At 45.4% G+C, this 20,233-nt stretch overlaps 1 protein-coding gene and 5 non-coding genes across 7 annotated transcripts in view; 3 read left to right on the forward strand and 3 right to left on the reverse strand.

The window, feature by feature from the left end:
• Window positions 1-10,958, forward strand: part of DNAJC5B (DnaJ heat shock protein family (Hsp40) member C5 beta) — a 32,588-nt gene extending 21,630 nt beyond the window's left edge. For both annotated transcript variants that reach the window (XM_040588963.1, XM_040588964.1), the window contains exons 4-5: window positions 2,000-2,174; window positions 7,578-10,958. In XM_040588963.1, coding sequence (XP_040444897.1) covers window positions 2,000-2,174; window positions 7,578-7,672 — 270 coding nt within the window. In that variant the 3' untranslated portion in view covers window positions 7,673-10,958. The remainder of the gene's footprint in view (window positions 1-1,999; window positions 2,175-7,577) is intronic.
• Window positions 10,959-12,686: 1,728 nt separating this feature from the next.
• Window positions 12,687-12,777, reverse strand: TRNAY-GUA. The gene is given in 2 exon segments: window positions 12,687-12,722; window positions 12,741-12,777. It is a non-coding gene; the product is annotated as a tRNA-Tyr (tRNA).
• A 347-nt stretch (window positions 12,778-13,124) lies between these two features.
• On the forward strand, window positions 13,125-13,197 carry TRNAR-ACG. Its single transcript has one exon. It is a non-coding gene; the product is annotated as a tRNA-Arg (tRNA).
• Window positions 13,198-14,227: 1,030 nt separating this feature from the next.
• On the reverse strand, window positions 14,228-14,300 carry TRNAR-ACG. Its single transcript has one exon. It is a non-coding gene; the product is annotated as a tRNA-Arg (tRNA).
• Window positions 14,301-14,488: 188 nt separating this feature from the next.
• Window positions 14,489-14,579, forward strand: TRNAY-GUA. Its single transcript is given in 2 exon segments — window positions 14,489-14,525; window positions 14,544-14,579. It is a non-coding gene; the product is annotated as a tRNA-Tyr (tRNA).
• Window positions 14,580-17,889: 3,310 nt separating this feature from the next.
• TRNAR-ACG lies at window positions 17,890-17,962 on the reverse strand. Its single transcript has one exon. It is a non-coding gene; the product is annotated as a tRNA-Arg (tRNA).
• Between the last annotated feature and the right edge of the window lie 2,271 nt (window positions 17,963-20,233).

Raw genomic sequence — 20,233 nt, forward strand, 5'->3', positions numbered from 1 at the left:
TAGAACACTCATACTCACAAAATCTGACAGTTGTGAGGATGCATGTTATTAGAAGTGAGGAAATTCAAATGAAAGGTGAAATGCAAAGTGAAAAAAATATTTTTTTTGGAGTCCCAGGCTTCTTAGCAGGCATATTAAACTGGGAACATACTGACATAGGTAATGGGAACTTTAATTGCTTCTCCATTGGCAGGCATAGGGGTTGTTCCTTTAACTGTTATTGATCCCATCAACAAGGTGATTCTTGATTTACCAACTATGACGATATAAGCACAAGAAATCTTGAAACATTTAAGGTATCATGAATAAATTCAAGTATTTTTTCCCTCCATACACTTTTATTCTGTCTTTTATCATTCTATCTATTATGGTAATTTATTCTCCATTATGGCATAAATGATAAACAGTCAGATAATTTATTTTAGGGGTTCTATCATTTATTTAGAATGGTTTTGGGTGTCTGTTGGAAGGAAAACATTTTAAAACAAAAAGTTTGAGTCATTCTTTTCATTTAAAACCACCTTGCTCACTCTTGATACATGCCTATATTAATATTAGGCATGTACATAGTCTTACTACCTTCAAAGATGCTCCAGTCAGCCCCCACTAACACTGCCTGAGACATGCATACATAACAACGTTATTTACATAGCTTCATTGTCAAAGTTTGACAATATCCTGACGTTTGTGCTTGCTTTCTTTCTCAGCGGCATCTTTTCTTATGAATATACTGAATAGTTAGTAAAGGGCAGACTGTATAACTGTAATGTTAAAGCCTGGCTATACCTCCAACTCATACATAACCAGTGGCCACAAAGCTGTGCTGGCTTTACATACACATTCCACATATAAACTCTGATTCACTTTTCAGGAATGTCACTGGCCTTCCTTTGCTCTTACACCACTATGCCCATGAAGAGACACAAGGTTTCTCCTCTGCCACAAACATCTTGGTGCAGGCCTGGATCTGCCCCGGGTCACGAGCCAGGCTGCTGTCATGTCCCCATGGAGCACGGGGTGGCAATGGCAGCCTGAGGGCTCCCTGCTGCAGGTGCCCTGTCCCATTGCTGCAATGCAGCATCCAGTCTCCAGCGCAAGCAGCTGTGGAGCTGTGCTGTGAACCCAGGCAGTGACCTGGTCTGGAGAAAGAAAAGCTCTGTAAATTAAAGTTTTCTGGCTGTTGAATCTGGTTGAGATCTCTGGTCTTGGCCCCAGGCAGTTGTTCTGGCCCTGCTGAAGCCTCCTGCCTTGTGCCACTGGAACAGGAATGAGCAGAGGGCAAAGCAGGTGGGAACTTCTTGCCTTCTGAGTCCTCAGATCAAGAAACCACAGCCTGAGGAGTCTAATTTAGGAGATGTCACCTGTGTGCTCCTGCACAGGCTAAGAGGGAGATAAAGACACCCCCATGGGCAATTCAAATCCTCCTGGGGCTGAATCACCCTCTGGAAGGGCTTTTAACTTCCCATTGACTACTTGGGGAGCCCACAGGGGCTTACAGACCTAATTTGGATGCTTTAGTTCAGTGCCCAAAGTTATGTGGGACGCATCTGGGACTTTGCTTCTTTTTCTCCTGGTTTTGTTATTGGTAAGAACCTGCCAGTAAATAAGTGTTTGTGAAAACAATCTTGGGCAAATGAGTCATTTTTAGGATGGAAATGAGTCATGTTAAGGTGGGTGGGGTTTTGCATATCGTCTGGAAGTTTTTTCCGAGGGCCATCAGCTGCAGACAGACTTTGAAAAATCGGGCATGCGGGGGCCTGTTGGTTGGTGTCATCTTTGTGGACATGGTTCTGAGCAGCAAGTAGGAGCTCATGGGTGAGGAAGACTGTGGAAGACCTGGCCCTTGTTTAGGCACTTGGCCAGCAGCTGGACTCTTCTGAGTGCCAAACACTTGAGAACTCAAGTTCCTTTGATGATCTGCCTTCAGCTGTAAAAGGCTGCCACAAGTTTGAGGAAGGTCATTGCTCACTGGGTTTTCCTCCCACTGTGTTTAACCCAGGGCCTGTTTGTAGTCTGTGGCCTGCTGACGGGCTGCTACCTCTGCTGCTGCCTCTGCTGCTGCTTCAACTGCTGCTGTGGAAAGTGTAAACCCAAAGCACCTGAAAGGGAAGAGCAGGAGGTTTGTGTGTCTCCAGAAGATTTAGAAGAGCAAATAAAGAACGACATGGAAAGAGGTGTGTATTATGGGGGCTTACTGTGTGGCAAAACTGTTCAAAACAATCTTTAAAGCCTGTGGGCCAGATGTTCTGCTCACGATGCTGAGGCTGCTTCCAGACATCAGTGAAGATGTGCCAATCCACTGTGGCTAACACCATAACCTGATCAACTTCCCAAGTGGTACGTTAATGAAAAACTAAACTTAAGGCACTAACAGTTAAGTATCTCCTGTATCTCTTATGAGACACTGAAACATTACAAGTCTCAGGGCCCCCATGCCCAGTAAGGTTGCACAGTAACCTAAGAGAGTTTGCATGGGAGCTGCCATGGTCCTGCCCCTCTGCCATCCAGCCCCCAAGCTGCTCACTCCCTTCTGCACTGGCAGTAGCAATTGTGCTGCCTTACCAGGAGCAAGATTTTGGATACAATCCAGGTGAAAATTAATCCTCTCAGAAATGCATATAGTTCTCTGCCCGCTTAACTCCCTGCTGTGCTTCACGGTGGCACAGGCTGAGTGCTAATGCCAGCTCAAAGAAGGGAGAAAGAGCATCCACCCAGGAACACAGGCTGGGGGCAGTGGGACCCCCTTCACAGCAGAGTCACCCTCTTTTCTTGACTTTGCTGCATCCCCCCAGCTGCACACTCAGGTTTTGGCTGTACCAAAGGATGATGGTGGTTATTTCCTGATTTGGCATTAGTGTGGGCTATATATTTTGAACAGAGAGCCCTGTCCGAATCTGCTCAGTGGGACAGAGTTTTGCCTTCATCTTCAGAGGAAGCAGAAACATCTCAAACGGGTTAGGCTGGACACTTGCAGGACGGGCTGAGAAAGGCTATGACCCTTGCTCCAGCAATAAGAGGCCAAGATATCAGGGGAAGACATAGGCCATTTTTCAGTTGCAGATTTTTATAAACTATGGTTAGGATTACTCCTATTTTATGAGGAAGGACCTAAGCAGTCAGTTCACTCTTTTTCTCTTCCATTGTTATGGAAGGTCTTACGCTGTTATATTCTTACATTTATTATGCTTAAATTAGCACTGCCAGATTGCAAATGTCATGTTCCCTTAGCAGGAAGAATTTTTTCCCCCCAACTTTTCACACAAATTTACCCTTCCATAAATATGTAACAAAACACTTGTAGTAGTTGAAACAAATGCTATTTATATAACTGATATGCCAACGTATGGTGGTGTTTTTAAATTGGTTTCTCCTAAAGGCATATCAAGGTAAATACAGTCAGCTTTAAAAATGATCACACTTGCTCAGTCTCTGCAAAGGCAGAAAAACTATTAGTGAAAACTTCATAACCACAATACATTATTTGAAATAAATGTAATATACTCTACAACATTAGGCACCTGAAAAGTGCAAATCTAAAATAGATATTTAATGGGTCTATGACACCAAAGCCAAGTTTCAAGTTTGAAAAATGAAGATGGAACTTTGAAGGATAAGAATCTTTTAATTTTGCTTTTTTTGTAGTTTGGCAGGTATTTTGCTTTCTCTCATAATCCAGCACAGAATTCCCCAGTGGCATAAAAATTTTCTCCCTCCTTCTGACACAGATGGTATTTATTGGTATTCCGTAATTTCAGGCTGCCTTCCCATCCCTTTACTCCCACCAAATCTCACCGAAATATCAATTTTTAAAAATAATTTTAAATGTTTAGCAAAGTACCAGTCTGAAACATTATGTGGAATTATGTCTTTTAAGTGTTTTGAGGACAATATTAAGTATATAGGAAGGGCCTGAAGAAAACTAGATATTTGTACCTTTCCTACCCTTCTCTTCAGTCTTGGTATATTTTCCTACCAATCAAATCCAGCTTGCCTAAGTAGGGAAGAATTCTCTGTATTTTAAAATTAGATGAAAAGAGAGCAACATATAATGAATAAAAGGAAAAACTTCATGACAGAGGACAATGTGAGCTTCTTTCCTCCACCTGAAAAGAAAATAGACACTGTATTTAGAAAAATAAGCAGTTCAAACTGCACTTACTCCCCCCTCCCACCTCCACAAATTTTAGGGATGCTGGCCAAAAAGATGCAGGTGACTTATAATGGCAAATATTGGGCTTTTCCACCAGACATTGTAAAATGTTGGGCCACAGAAGTGAATACTTGTGCCTTCCTTTATGTAAAAAATAGAAATGCTCCTGTAGGTAATTCAGAAACAAACTGTAATCATCACTCCTGCAGTAGATTTCATTTTGGAAGAGGAAAACCTATTAGGATCCAAATTCTTTGCATGCCCTCTGCCCACAGACTGAGCATTCTAGCTTTAGCTGGTAATTAATTTCTTTGCTTCCTGCTGTCCCCAGTATCTATATTATTGCTAGCCAGAACTTTTTTGCTAAGGTCAAAATGTAGGTTCTTAAGCTAAGGCCATACTTAAATTTATCCAAATATTTTGTAGTCACTCCTTGCTTTTCTGAGGAGTTCAACATCAATAAAACATCACTATTCCTGATGCTAAAAAAATATGAGAGTCAGTCTCCAGCAGTTGTTGCTGCACTCAGTGGGAGCTGCCTAGAGCCAGCCATACTGCACAAAAGAGGCAATATGTGTGTTGTGGGAGTCAACATTTAGACTTCATCTTTCAAATTGGCACAACAGTAATAATTTTCAGAATCCCTCACATTTCTCCTTAACAAAATTAAGGCGTTACACAATTGATTTCATTCCTCAAATTAACATACCATAAAATATAATTATTAGTGGAAAAAACCCATGTGAAGCCAAAAATTCAGTGATCCATTCCCTAAAATGTAAAAGCAAAGTGAGTTGTCACTGAAATCAACACAATCATGTCAAAGGCTTCAATTCTGTTGAAATGACATATTCCTCTAGAATAACATTTTAAACAAATACATTTGAATAGTTCTAGTGCTCAGCTAGATGAGTATCTCCCATGAGAAATTTGTTTTACAGCATGTAGTTCCATGGGTAGCATGATCATAAGAACTAAAGGAACTTAGGGGGTTGCAAGCCCTGGCCTGTACTTAGGTTCAGTGATTTCTTCTCATGACTGTTGGTTTGTACCACAAAGCACTGTGGCCTAATGTACAATGGAAGACCAAAAAACCAAAACCCAAAGAAACCACAAAAAAAAACCCAACCAAAAAACCTTTTGTTTGTATTATTACATTTTAAACATAACATTTTTAGGTTTCAGATCAACATGACATCAAAAAAATGTGAAGTCCGGTAATCTGTGGTGTCATGCCATGATGTTACAGGTGACGTGCAAAAATATACTGGCAGAAGGAAGTATCCCTCACTCGTCTGCAGCACAGACATGTGCAACAGTTCATCACTTTCACTCACACATACGGGGCAGGCTTTCAGATTTTTCTTCCATTGAAATTGATGGCAAACTTTTTGTTGACTTTTGTGGTCCAAGAGGAGGTGCCATTGGAATCTGGATTGCCTTGGTATTCTAGGATGTAATGATGCACTCAAAGCAGTTTGGCAAGTTTGTTCTCCTCTCCTGGTTGGTTATCATTGTAAGAACAAAGCAAGGCATTTTTAGACCAACTTTCACTTTACAGAAAATGAAATCTGGGAGAAAAAAAGAAAAAGAAAAAAGAAACTGAATAACAAAATACTTTCCCAACTCAGAAGCAATAAGCTTTTAGCACTTCATTGTCTCCTCCACACTCCATATGATACCAATGTAGGCGAACAGCAAGCAAAAGCTATCTATAGCAAGCAGTTTAAACTGTGAATTCTGCCACACCTCCATTCTGCAGCTCTCCATTAGCAGGCTATATTTGTACAGTTTATTATACCATAGGTCCCTTTTCTGATAAAAATCATCACAAATCTTAGAAGGGTGCAGGCAGCAAAATGCCTGGTGAAGGTGTCAGCTCAGAATTGTCTGCAGATCAGCTGGAAGCAATGCAACAGATTTGCAGTGGGTCCTGTTCTCTTCTTGCACATCTGGGTATCAAAGCAAAATGAACTACTAGTCTCTGCCCTCCATCAACGATCTTCCAGAAAATGAACAACTTGGAGGCAGCAGAAGGTGGGAGGGAGTGCTGCTCAGAAATCTAGAAAATACACAGCAACTTAAAAATGGGTAGGAACTGCCAAACTAATCTGAGCCCGAGCAGAGCTCGAAGCATTAATTACTCATATACTTTTAGAAGTTATGAAACGTGTCTGTCTTTGACCTTGTGTCTAAATACAGAATTGCCCATACAGAGAAGCTGTTTGGCATTTAATCATTCTTGCCTTTCACCTTGACAGAGTAAAAATTGTTCTGCCCCCACTGAGGGGAAGCCGTATGGCATGCAATTAGATTCCTGCTCTGGGTTAAGTTACTCCTGTACGTTACATCTTTTGCCCATGATTCATCCCATCAACTGTCATGTAAACAGGAGGAAATGTCAGATGAGATTTTTTTTCTGAACATTTGGTCATTTGGCAAAAAATGCCATCATTTGTATTCAATTGCTGTGAAGGCTGTGCTAGTATCAAGATATAGATAGTCCAAAATTTTTCATATGAAAACACTTCACTGATATGGCTGAACCTTTAAAAGTCAGTCTCTGAGTCTTGAGTCCCCTCCTCCCCCCACCCCCAAACGATGGGTTGGAAAGAGGCCCAAGAGAAGGGCAGCCAAACCTTTTTCATTATCAGAGGGAACACAACAGCCATCAGGGAACTCTATAAAGACTTCACTTTCCTCCACTCTAAAAGCAAACACATTTTTTACAGATACATTGGGAAACCAAACACATAATTGCATGGAATAAGAAAGTACAATGCAGTAAGGATTTATGTAGTGATAATATGAGGTTTTGGCAGTTCCAAACTCATTAAAACAGTAATTCTCAAAATCCTACCGTATATATATTACATAAGACTTCAAAATGCAATTTAACATTTTTATTTAACAAACTGCCTTTCAGGATATATGTGATTTCTTCCCTCTCAAGTATATTACTGATCACTATTTTTTTTCTTTTAACTCTATTCTTTCTATACTGTTAACTTTGCCTTCTTCAAGAGTAATTTCTGGCCCATTCTTACAAACACTGTCAAGGTTAGTGCTTGCTGACTCACAACAGCACTCATTATATTCAGACATTTATAGGAGCAAGTACTTGCAATTGGGACATGAACCCTTATCCTGCAGTCTCTGCAAAGCACGAGGTACAGCTAATGTCCACTTTAATAACACCACCAATAGTCATCCAGAAATATGCCACTACACATGGACAAGGAGTAAGAGCATTTGTAGACTCGTTGTGGGCATTGCTGCTTCCTTAGTACGCACACAGCCATCTGCAAAGCCAAGGTTAAGTTGTAGCCAGAACAGCAGATGAAATGTGGTACTAACAAGAAAACTGATTTTGGTAGCAAGTAAAGGATTCTTAAAGTATTTTTTGTCCTCCTCCTCCCCAATTTAGATGGAGAAACTCCTATCATGCTTCAGCCGACTAACGCAACTGAGAAGACGCAGCTAATAGGGGACAGCCGGCGCAGCTATTGCACAGACTCCTAGAGTTGGCAAACATGACCTGTTGGTGCTTCCCACTGAGTGTCACAGTGAGAAAAAAAATTAGAAGCTCTGCAGCCTGTATTTGTAGTTGTGTTTAAGCTAATCATGAGTAACCTGAGAGTAATTGCCTGTCAAGGCAGAACCTCCTCCCTCTAGGTCACTTCCAGTAGGTTGATATCTGCACTCTGCAAGGAGATACCTATGGTCAGTACAGAACTCTACACACCAGCACACAGGTCTCTCACAGCTTCAAACTGCCAGGCTTGGCATGGTCTTTCCCTCTAATAATACTCCCTTGGGTATAGTTGCTCTCCTCCCTACCTTCAGCTGTGGTTTTGCCTCCCAGACACAGTCTCAAGTCCTTTTCCAGACACACTGGCTCCACCTCTGCCTGCCCCAGGAACAGTCCTCACATGCAGTGTTTTGCTGGATCTGAAACGTTCCTGTGAGGGACCTCGGGAAATGCTCTTTAGCAGACCTCAGAAGGAAAGTTGGTGGCAAGATGGATGGGGTTGTCCTCCCCAGAGAGGAAACACTCTGGAAAGCAGCTAGCAGCTTGTTGGGGCCCAGCCCTGGCAATTATAAACATGAGCCAGGGCAAAGTGCTGGAGGATCATTCTGCCGGTGGTTACAATGCAGGTGACTCCAAATCCAGGAGCCTTATCCAGCACCAGAGGCACATGTAGCCTCTATGTCTTCCCCTGCACAAGTTACAAACCCAGGAGATGGTGGACAAACACCCCACCAAGGGGAGGCTGCCCCTGGGCTGCCCCACAGCTTCTCTCCTCTCCCCATACCTTGTGATAGACCCTTGGCAAAGCTCCCCCGATGCTGCCTGGACGTGCCTGCTGCCCATGCCGGGCGGCCCCAGCTTCTCCAGCTGCAGCTGCAATGTGCTGAAAATTGGTCCCCAGCCAACAGCTTTCTGCCAGCTTCTTATTCCACCATGCCCCTGGCTGCTAGCCCCACTGCCCCGCCGGCACTGGGCTGAAAGCCATCACACCAGTGCTGGCACTGGGGCTGTGGGAGCAGCAAGGACTTGGCAGGGCAGGCAAGCAGCAGAGGAGTGACCGTCCTCACAGCCCAGCTCATTGGGTTGAGCCTGGGTCCTCACCTCTGCTACAGGCACAGGGCTTTAAGAGCACATGGTGTGATTTTAAATAAGGAGGTAGGGATGAGCTGTATGTTTAGGTGTACTGCTACACAAATCAGTGGAGACGTGTGTGTATGGCTAAAGCAAGCATGAAAAAACTAGGACCCTAATTTGTAAGAACTAAAGAAATACCTCTTAGATTTTAAACTTAGTACATCACTGGTTTGACAGTTGTTTAAGCCTTAGACAGCTGAGTTTCTCCTTATTGATCATGTTACATCAGTCATTGTAAATTCTGTGCATTTGCTATTCTTGGTTCTCTAATCACAGTGCTGTGGTCCAGAGGGGGACATAATGTTCCACTAAATTATATGGACCAGTGAACATACAGCTAGTCAAAAGTGTTATTCCCTTCCTTAAAATTGGATCTTGTGGTTGTGAAACATTATCTTCCTTCTATTCTCACCTTTCACATCAAATGTCATTCAGTGGCAGCTAAATATATGGGAAAAGAATGCGTTTCATAGCACCAGTTATAACTCCAAAGACAAGAAATACTACTTTCAACATCACTTTAAAGTTCCCATAACACATGGACATTTTAAAAGCCATTAATTCCAGTTCATGTTATATATCTGTTCTCCAGGTGCAGGCACTGGGGCCAGCTAACGCTCCCATTGCCCTCAGAAATATCCTTATTTTTCTGCTTCAGAGAAGAGGGGAAGTCCTGGCACAGCTTGGGCTGTGCACAAGCACCCACTCCTCTCCTACCCATGGGCTTCTCTTTGTCCTCGTTTGTGCGTTGCAAATAATTTCAAAGGCCACTCACATGTACATAAATCCAGACTGCCATCCTGCCTGCCCAGAGGTGCCAGAGGGATGTGCCCATCCATCCCGGTTGTCCCAGGGGAGAGGGGTTGGTGACACCATCCTGCCCCTGAGGAGATGTAACCCCAGAAGGCACATTCCCAGTTGCAGCCAAGTGCTGCACATCTTCCTGCTGGCTGGCCAGATCAGGCAGCATGCGCTTTGGGGTGCTAGTGCTGTGAGATGGGCAGAGTGCAGCCCACTCAGTATGTGCTGGGGGACACCCGCACCCACTCACCCCAGCACACACACACATCTTTTGGCTTTCTTCACTATTGCCCTTTGCACAGTGTTTGCTCTGGTGTAAGATGTTACCAACAAACAAAGGAGTAGGGAGAGCACATAACTCTGCAGGTGAGGTGATTTCCTAAATTTTACTGTCTGGGAGAGAAATTCACTGTGAAAGTGTGCAAATGCTATGTCGTGACTATTTCCAGCAGAGAGCTGGAAAAGGCGTTGAAAGAAAAGTCTAGTGTACAGCTGCACATTATACGTGGAACCCTTTCCCATGTGAGTCACTGAGAATTGCACCCCTGAATTCAGCAACGGCCACAGAGTAGGCCTACAGCCAGGGAGGGAAAGGTAAATCACAGATTAACAAAAGCAGTTGGGGAATTTTTTCACATACCACACCTTCGATATCCCTCAGAACCCTACTCTATGGGCCAGAGCCAACGTTTACTGAAATGGAGGAAACAATCTCCATGGGCTTGAGATGTACCCAAGTCATGTGGTTCTCACTTGCTCTTTCTAAATGAGAGATTTTTCTTGAGAAAGGTTTATGACTTGATCTCACAGTGCGATGCAAAGATGGACAAGCTGCTGCGTGTTTGTAAAGCCCTTTTACAGACATGAGGATCTGTACAGAAGAGGCAAAAAATACTCAGCCAAAAACCTCAGAACAAACCAGTGACCAAGCCTCTGAGTGGTTTCTCCAGGACGTGCAGCTTAAAAATCTGGGTGTCTGAACCCATGGTCTTACTCCAAAGAGGAAATGTAGTTTTCAGAATACAGGACATTTGCCCCTCTCACTGCTGTCAGGATCAGCTGTTCTGAGCTGGTGAAAGGATGAATAAGGTTTTCAGGGCTTAGCTCTTCAATGTGATTTTATTCATTTGTTTGCTTTTCAGAAAAGTTCCTAAGGTGAACATAGCTGTGTTTACATGATCTGCTTCTGTGTAAAGTTCAGTTGCACACCCATTTCTCAAAATTTTCTCAAATCCCAAAGATCCTCAAATCTTTGTTCTGTTTTGCTGCATTCATTTATACATAAAGTATATATATATAGGTATATACATAAAGTACTATATATTCAAACCTACCTTTGCTGTCAACCACTCTAAGTAATAAAAGTCATATGCATGATTTGTAGCACTCCCTTTACTTTTCCACTATCAACAACTTAATTCCAGCAACAGCTAGAGAAGTGTTGAGACAGCTGTCCAAAATTATGGCTTTGCACCCGGACAAATGGCAAGCAGCAACACAGGTTTTCCCCGAAGAGGAACTAGGTCTCCGATTGCAGCAGATGCACCAACCTATGCAAAGCAGCCAGAGCTATAGCTGCACATTGCAAATCCTTAATATAATGCAGAATGATTACCTACATAAAAAAATATCAGCAGTGTGATGAAGTGAGTTATACGACACAGTAGTTTTAATGCATCATTTCCTGTATGGAACAATTTCCCCCAGCAAAGGGCGTGTGCAGAAAGCGAAACCGTGATGCTGCTGAGGGCAAAGGCAGCTGTCCTGTGAACTTCCCTGGGGCCTGCATCTCACTCGGGGGTTTTGCATCTGTCCAAGAGCCAGTGCAGAGTGTCAGATAATCTGGACCTGCTATGAGACAGGAATATTTCTCACTAGGATGGTATCCAATCTCTGTGACCACAGAAGCACAAGCATTTGAAAAATGGACAAGGGCAGATGTATTCTCAAAGAGCTGTCCTTTTGCGCATTTATATATTAACTCATACCCAGATTCATTCAAAATACCAAACGGAAGAGGCATCGTAAAAGATTTAGGTCTACCATCAACATAACCAGTTATTTAGGTAGTTTGTGCACTTTCCTCCCCACAACAAGTTTGTGGGATAAACCGCTCTGTTAAATCCAAAAAACATTAAACATAATTGTATGTCATTTAATTTAATTACCTAACCTTCCCTCAGAATGAATACCCAAGGTATGGGGTATGATTTCAGTTGAAAAGAATTGTATTTCTACCTCTTCTTAGCATAAAATCACTAAAGAAAAATGATGAAGCATGCAAAACTGAGCACAATTAAAATTACTGATTTCTTTTTCTATGCTGTCATTGCCCACGGAGAAGGAAATGTTCATTGTGCTGTTACAAAGCAGAAAGACCACAGATGACAGTAAATCCCCTTTCTTCCCTCCATGAACTAAAGTGAGCTAAATCATCACATCCAGCATCTCCTTTCACTTTGAGAGAGATGAACAGGTACGGAGTTTCATACAAGAGGACTCAGGGGTGGAAAAGCAGGAAGATGAGGTGGCTGCACGGCAGCCGACACCAGCAGGAAAACAGAGAGACACTGGTGAAGACACGAGATTTCCCGCTAGCGGAGGATGTTAACATGTGCCAAGTATCACCTGGCTGGGTTTGGAAATGTGTTGCTATTGTGGCTGCATGCAGGTGTATCGATACTCCCTCATTCTGGAAAAACAGCGTCTAGACATTTGGGGGAGAGGAGGTTTGGAAAAATGACCCTCGTAATTTCGACATCCTAATTAACTGCGACGAGACACAGGGTTCTCAGCAGGTATCCTCCTGCACTAACTTGTTTTGTGAGCATTTGTGCTAAGTCGGGGTAAGAACACACATCTTGTTTTCCTTTAAAAATCAAAGCACTGTTGGCAGTCACGCAGCGGCCGCCGCTCCCGCAGCAACAGCTCCTCCTGGAATTCAGCGAGTCGCAGCAGAGAGACTTGGTTTGCGATGCAGCTGGATCTCTTAGACAAAAACAACCGCATCTGCAACCAGTTAAAGACAAGCTCCTAAAAGCAGTTTGGACAGAAAAAAATACGTGCGTCTCCTTCGAGCCGGAATCGAACCAGCGACCTAAGGATTCCCGTGAGCCAGCGCCTCTACAGTCCTCCGCTCTACCAGCTGAGCTATCGAAGGGACTTGAGCTACAACTCTCCGCCGGGCTACAAGAACGCAGCATGGCTCACGTAATCGTCGTGGCGCACGAGCAGGGGCGTTAGCCCTGGCTGGGGGTGGCCGCCTGGCGAAGCAGGGGCGGCCGGGAGCGCCTCTTGCCGCCGTGCCGTGCCGTGCCGTGCCGTGCCGTACCCTGCCGCGCCGTGCCGTGCCGCGCCGTGCCGGCCCTGCAGCGGTGCGGAAGGGGGCGGGGCGGGGCTAGGCCTGGCGCGCCGGGGCGGGGCGGGGGAGCGGCCGGTGAGGCGCGGCGTGGCGCGGCGATCGGTGCTGAGGTATACAGCAGAGCGAGAGAGACATGCCCTGTAGTGGGGCCAGTGGCGCAATGGATAACGCGTCTGACTACGGATCAGAAGATTGTAGGTTCGACTCCTGCCTGGCTCGTATGTGTTTTTCGTTCCGTGCCTGTGACACACAGGGAGGGGATTGTTTTTCGTCTGGGCTCATCATTTCAGTGTTACAGCCGCACAGTATTGGATTTATTGCGTCTTCCAAACCAAAACACCATTATAGGTTTAAACTTTCAAGTGCATTAGCTGTGCCAGCAGATTAACCCCAGTAATGCACCAATAAACTACGTGGGGAAAAATCCTTTAGGCCCTAAGAGAGGAGCAGCATGCTCATCGTTGTCCTGACAGAGTACAGTTAGTCTTACAAATGACATCACAGTAAAATACCGTGAGGTCGCTGAAGGCAGCAAGCAACACTGCTGTAAGGAAGACTATTATTTTCACAGTGATTATCCATTAATCTGGAGAAGCACGAGAGCATCCTTGTGCAGTTGAGTGAAAAACATGTGATTTTGCAGAACCCCATTTTCGACATAAGTAGCGGCTATGCCACATGTAAAGAACAGCTTGCAACCAGGCGAGGCAAGGAAGGCATCCCCAGTCATCAGATCTCAGAATACTCCATAGCTTCAGGGTAGCCACAGTCTGTGGATTCAGCGCAAGGTTACTATAAAAAGTGGTTCATGTCATTACGAATAAATAACCGAGGTAGCTTGTTAGTGCTGCCAACATGTGAAATTGCCATCCTTTATTTGCCCTGTCTGCGAGCGGCTCTGGTGGCGGTCACGGTGTGAGGGTGAGCGGAGAGGTGGCAAAAGGAAAGGGCATGGTCAGTGCTGTTTTTTCTGCTTGTTGCGCACAGTTGTGTAAGTCAGTGGGAGTCACACCTGGAATGCTTTCTGGAGCGCATACAACTCGGGAGATGTCTATTTAAAAGGAAGAAAGGGGCGTGCCCATGCTACCGCACTGTGCTCTGCAAGTTTTTGTGTGTGATGGTGCTTGGCCCCCCGCCCCAGGATGCCTTCCGCGGAGTGAGGGAGGCCATGCCAGGCCCGTTTATTTTTTCTCTCAGCAGGCGACAGAAAACACCGTGTGGCGAGGCAAACCACGGGCCAAAAGCTACGCGAGCCAGGCAGGAGTCGAACCTACAATCTTCTGATCCGTAGTCAGACGCGTTATCCATTGCGCCACTGGCCCCACACGCGAGGCACGCTCCGGCCGCCGCCCACTCAGCGAGGCTCACACCCGCGGCAGGCCCGCTGCGCGCATGCGCTGCGCAGCCCGCGGCCGCTGCCCTCGCAGGGCGCACGCTCAGAACGCCGCGTTTGGCGGCGCGACACCTTGGGCGCCACCTTGGGCGGCTGCTGGGCGGCGGCTGCCGGCTCCCTTCGATAGCTCAGCTGGTAGAGCGGAGGACTGTAGAGGCGCTAACCTGCGGGAATCCTTAGGTCGCTGGTTCGATTCCGGCTCGAAGGAGAGGCTCCGTCTTTTCTTTCCCTCTTGGGTTAACTTGACTTTTAGGCTCCTCGGTGATGGACGAGGGCGTGGCGGCCGCGCCGCCCAGGCGGAGGCTCCTAAAGCATTTTCAAACACTTGCACTATAGGAACAAATGTGGAGGAAGAAAAATAAAGCCGAAATATTGAAAAGAGGTGGCAGCCCTGCAGCAGACATTGAAATCCATGTTGCAGTGATGCTTTTGGAAGTGTTTAATTGTTTTCTGTAATAATAATTATTATTATTATATTTAATATCACTATAATTGATCTTTGTTATTAATATGATGTTAATAATATGTTATTAATAATGTGTTACACTAATAATATATATGTGGCATTCTCCTATATGAAGTCAAAAAATTAGGTGTTTCTAGCTCAGTCTTGGCTAGTTTTATTAGGTCTTCTTTTCCACTGTGATCCATAGGGTGCTAGTTCAGCTCCTCATTTTGCACATTTCTTTGCGTGGTGCCAAATAATCTTTATTGATTTTGCTTTAAATTATACCAGACAATCCTTATGAATGAGAGCTTCAAGCATCCTGGCTGATGGGATGGGAGCTGATAAAGGTGCTCCACAATCTCTTGACTTGAGGTGACGGAACTTGATGTTTGGTCTTGGCCTTTGGCTGTGCCATAAACAGGTACGTCTAGGATGTACATCTGGGATGATCTACGAGCAGTGGGAGAGGGCATAGAGGTCCTTTGTACAGAAGGGGTTTAACACAGATGGACATAGGCTTGCTCGGGATGTACTAAATAACAGGGCCAGCACTCAGACTCTTGCCCCCCCCCCCCCCCCCCCCCCCCATTTTCTCTCCTGCTGTATTGCCATCCTCTCTCCTTTTTCCTTCAAGTTTTCTTTTCCATTACTGGGGCTATGTGGTACGCAGGAAAACATGCTTGGCAATGACTCCTGGCTTGGGGAGAGCAAACGTGTCTGAAGGTGGCCAAGTCTGTCTGCATAGAAAGGAAAGAATGGAAGTTTTCTCCTTCAAAAGAACACAGAATGACTCTTCTCTGTGTGAGAGAGTGTTTCTCTGGGGTACATTTCAGATATAAGAGCAAGGAAGACCCACTATCTGTGGGAATATAGTACAAGCAAGATTATCAGCAGGGAAACAGGTTTGTGAAGCTCAGCAGGAGTCAGACATGCAAGCTTCTGCTCTGTAGTTAGATGCTTTATGCATTACGTTCCTGGCCCCAGCTACTTCTCTATTAATTAGTAAGCTCTTGTGTCCATACACACACCACCAACTTTTTATCCTTTCTCTTCCAGTGTGGTGCAGTGCATCCATCTCAGGTACTGTCTCAGGAGAAATCCAAATGTGAAAAGCCTGCCCAGCAGGGAACAGAGGCACCCCATTAAGCAGAAACTGGGGAAGACATCCATTTCCTTAGATGTCTGTTATCCATACATGTTTGCACTCACTAGCAGTCAAATCTGATTCCATAGTCCAAAAGTACATCCCTGTGCCGCTGCCCAGTGTGGGACAGAGCACAGACTCCATCCCAGGCCAGAAGATTCATTTTTTTTTTCTTGGTTAAGTTTCACCCCTTCCTATGTAAATGGTTCTGCTTCTGCTTTTGTAGAAGTTCAGGCAGACTCCTTCACTCCTGTTCACTCATTCAGCGATGCCCCTTTTTCCTTTTCCTAAAGGATAGCTCGCAAAACAAAAGCACACCCAGAGCTTTTTCTGCAGAAGGGACCACCTCCTTTTCCCCTCCATCTTCATCTCAGAGGCATTTTTTTTCTCTCCCACCCACCCAGAAAGTATTGACATGCATGCGTGTCTGTGTAGCTGTATTCCCCATAAGGGGAAAAGCAAGGCAGAGAAAAAGAAGATAAAAATACAACAGAATGAAAGCCAGGAAAGAAAGAAAAAAAAAAAAAAAAAAACCAGGACTTACTATCTGCTAAGCAACTATCCTGCCTCTTGACCTATGGCCCTGTTACATTAATGTAACTGCTCTGCTCAGCTTCCCACTCTTCCAGGACATGCTTGTGCATCTAAAAGTACTAAATGCTTTTTACTACAGTAGCAGCCTATTCAGTGCTTGGATGATAGTGTAGCTTGCTAAATACTTCATTTAGGAGCAAACTATTAGTGACTGGTTACCTGCAACTGTTTAATTACTTCTGTATCTGGTCTCCAGCAAGGGCCAGTAACAAGCTATGTGCATGTATCCTATTCAACCATTTGTATCACTTAATAACAAAAGATGCCAGAGGCTATAAAAGCCCCATTTATAAGACAATTTACTCTGACAGGCTGGGTCACCCGAGTGAGGCGGGCAGGCAAACAGATGGATCAGGTGTTGTTAAATAGCCTGACGGGTACAAGGGGGACACCTGCTCCAACAAAAAGAAATTTTCAGCTTCCGTGTTGTAAGAAAAGGTTTGCATTTCAAGCAAAAGCTATTTCTTCTTCTGGAAAAGGGGGAAATAGAATAAATCCCAGGGGAGTTAAGAGTATGAGGATTAAAATTTTCAGACTGCTTGGAGGATTTCAAAGGAGAAATAGTGAAAATGTTCCCACATAATGAGGTGCTGGCAGTTTGAGATATGTGGCATATGCACAGACAAGATGTTTAACTGATCACATAGGTGTGAAACCACTGGAAGTGAAAGAGCATCTTTCCTGATTTTGTTAATATCTGAAACTTTATTGTTTCTCGACTTAGGTACTCCTCTTACTGTATCTATTTTGAATATTGTAAACACATGCTTCTGTTTGTACCTACTTTTCACCTGGCTTGAGTTAAGTGGGATTTCAGGGTCACCAGATCTATCTAATTATCACTCAGCTAACAACAGCTCTCTCAGCTGACACCCTGGGCACTTAGCCGTCATTTTTAGCTCCCCAGGATGTTCCCCAGGGCAGCCAAACCTGCCCTCTTTCAGCAACAGGAGCCGGGTGAGTGAGCATCCTTTAGGGTCAGCCGAGTCAGAGTGTGACAGTAGAAAACTGGAAGATGCTGGGAATAGACTTGGGTGCTGGAGGTTCCCAGTGGGCTTGGGAAAGATCCATGTAAGATTTTTTAAAAATAAATATCTTTGGGGATAGGGTTGACCTAGCTGAAAACTCCCAAGGATGCTGAGCAGGATATGTGGGTACCAACTTAACTAAATGAAACCCATAGTGAGGAAGCTTGTATCTTCAGCTTTTCGACCGCTTGGGATATTTTTCTTCAAGCTTCCCAATTTTCCCTCTATCCGTGCATGATTGGGTGGGAACCTCAAGGGAAGCGCGGGCCAGCAAGAGTAAAGGCGATGTAAAAAATAGTGAGAGCGAGCCAGGCAGGAGTCGAACCTACAATCTTCTGATCCGTAGTCAGACGCGTTATCCATTGCGCCACTGGCCCCTAGCTGCGGCGAGGCGCAGCGCGGGTGGTTGTGAGCTGGAGCAAAGCCCTGCACACGCCGGCCCCCGGGCGCTGGGCCCCCGATGCTGCTGCCATCCCTAACTTTGGCTGCGCTGTTGCTCTCGGCAGCGGAGGGGGGGGGGGGGGGGGGGGGGGGGAACCAGAATTCCCTAGTAGCGGGTGGAGGTTGTGCAGTGGAAATCACGTTGTCCCACCGGCGTCCGGGTCCGAGCTGTATATCTGATGTTGCTTCACCGCAAGGAAGAGCTTTGCAACTACAAGCTGGGAACAGGTCACATCGTGTCACCTGCTGCAATACATGTGCTGAAAGGCGAAAAGAAAGATATCATAATATCCTCCAGTTCCCAAATGCTGGGAATTGTGTCATGCCCTTTTGCTCATAAACTCTGTTCCTCGGGCCCCCGGCCACCACCGGGGCCAGCAGAGCCTGCCTGCTCCAGTGGTGTCTGGAGGAGGAATCCCAGCCGTTAGGAGAAGGAGGTGGGATCTGCCTCTGCTTCCACGATGCTGTAGCAGAAGAGCCTTGTAGCCTTCAGCCCATGCTTGGTCCTGTCTCCACAGAAGGACCTCAGAGCAGACAGACAGGGCCTGCAGGGCTGGGGCAGGCTGCCTGACATGGCGCAGAGCTGATCTGTCCAGAGGGATAAGGGCAGCTCTGAAGGCAGCAAGACAGCATCAGCACCTTCTCTTCCAGTTAACCCCCACTCCACTGTCACACTGATACCTCTCCTTTTATGATGGGCCTGACTCACATCTGCACGTTGGTTCCTGTCCCAGCCTCTGAGTTACTTCTGGTCTGTGCCCCGTGGTTTCTCCCTGCAGCTCAGCTGTCAGAGACAGCGTTCTTTGACTATCAAGATGGGCTTTGCTTTTGTATCCATACAAAGCACCACGCTGGTGCTTCAGGAAGGAGACCAGCGTCCTGGTAACTGTGGTCTTGGTCATTTGGTATGCTGTGTAAAGGCCACAGCATCCCAGAACCTGTTTTCCAGTTTTTCCTTGTCAGTCAGATGCAAAGTAAGTTTTGCTTTTCCAGGAAGAGCCAGGGAACACCTCATTGTTCATCTCATTGTACATCTCAGGGAACATCTCATTGTAACATTTTGAATTCAGTCTCAGGATTTCTTGCTGCCTGAGCTTTTCTGACCTTACAGGAGCCAAACTCGTTGGCCCAACACTGATAATAACCTGAATGTCAGCGAGCTGCTGGGTTCTTTCCAGTGCTACCCTTCAAGTGCTGTTGGATTTCTGGCCTGACATTTGTCTATTCAGGCTTTCACAAACAGGTCTGTACCAGAGGGAGCCCTCCTACTGAAAACAAACTCTGCATGTTTATCCCTAGCTTCATTAGGAAAGAAAACAAAACAAAACAAAAACCAGTTAACCAAGATGGACATTAGGGAGCATGAAAAAACATGAACAGCTCTTTTTTTCCATTCCTTAGGAGTAGGATGGGATTCGTGTAACCTGCTGCCAGGGAAAATGCTGGGAGCAGTTGGAGACAGACAATAACCCTATCTGAACATGCATTGCTGCTGTAGCTCCCTCAGCAGCAGTGATTTTGCCAGACTGCTGTGATAAGTGATGACTTTTGGCTTGACTTGCTTGTGAGCACTCCTTCAAGTCATGGACCATCTTATGGGGTACTGAATGTACTATGAATGAACAAGGATGTTGAGGGTGAAATCTGAAAGGAGGATGAGACAATTTAGCAGCTCCTTGCTCCAGAGTAGAGAGGTCCTTCTCCACTGCACTTAGCTACACAACCTGCCTTGTCTGGTGTTCTGTGGTCATTCCAGGCAGGTGAGACAACTTGATAATCCAACAAAGAAATGAGTAATTTTCTAGAGGTCAGGGAGGTGAATCAGCTCAGCTGGTGCAAACAAGGGGACTAGACCCTGCAGCCGGGACCAGACCCTGCAGCCAGGGCCAGCACAAGGAAGGCGAGAGGCACAGGTTGCCCAGTCCCACTGGCCAGAGCAGCTCAGCCACCTGCAGCTGCTTGTCAAACTGCAGTCTGAAGGAGGAGTGTTGTACTGAAACAACAAAGCAGAAGACATGGAGTGGAAACAAGGTGTGAGAAGTATAGAAGGTATCCAGTAGGTGAGAGGTAGTGCTGCTGTCTGGCTCCACAGACACCTGATCAGTTATTTCCATCCTCTCTTCACTTTCTTTCTTTCTTGCTGTCTTTATTTTCCACAGGTGCTGGTAAGGTGGGCGGTGAAGATGAGGCCAAATTCCTCCTGGTTG

The sequence above is a fragment of the Falco naumanni genome, chromosome 3, assembly GCF_017639655.2.
Source record: "Falco naumanni isolate bFalNau1 chromosome 3, bFalNau1.pat, whole genome shotgun sequence".
Classification (NCBI taxonomy): Eukaryota; Metazoa; Chordata; class Aves; order Falconiformes; family Falconidae; genus Falco; species Falco naumanni.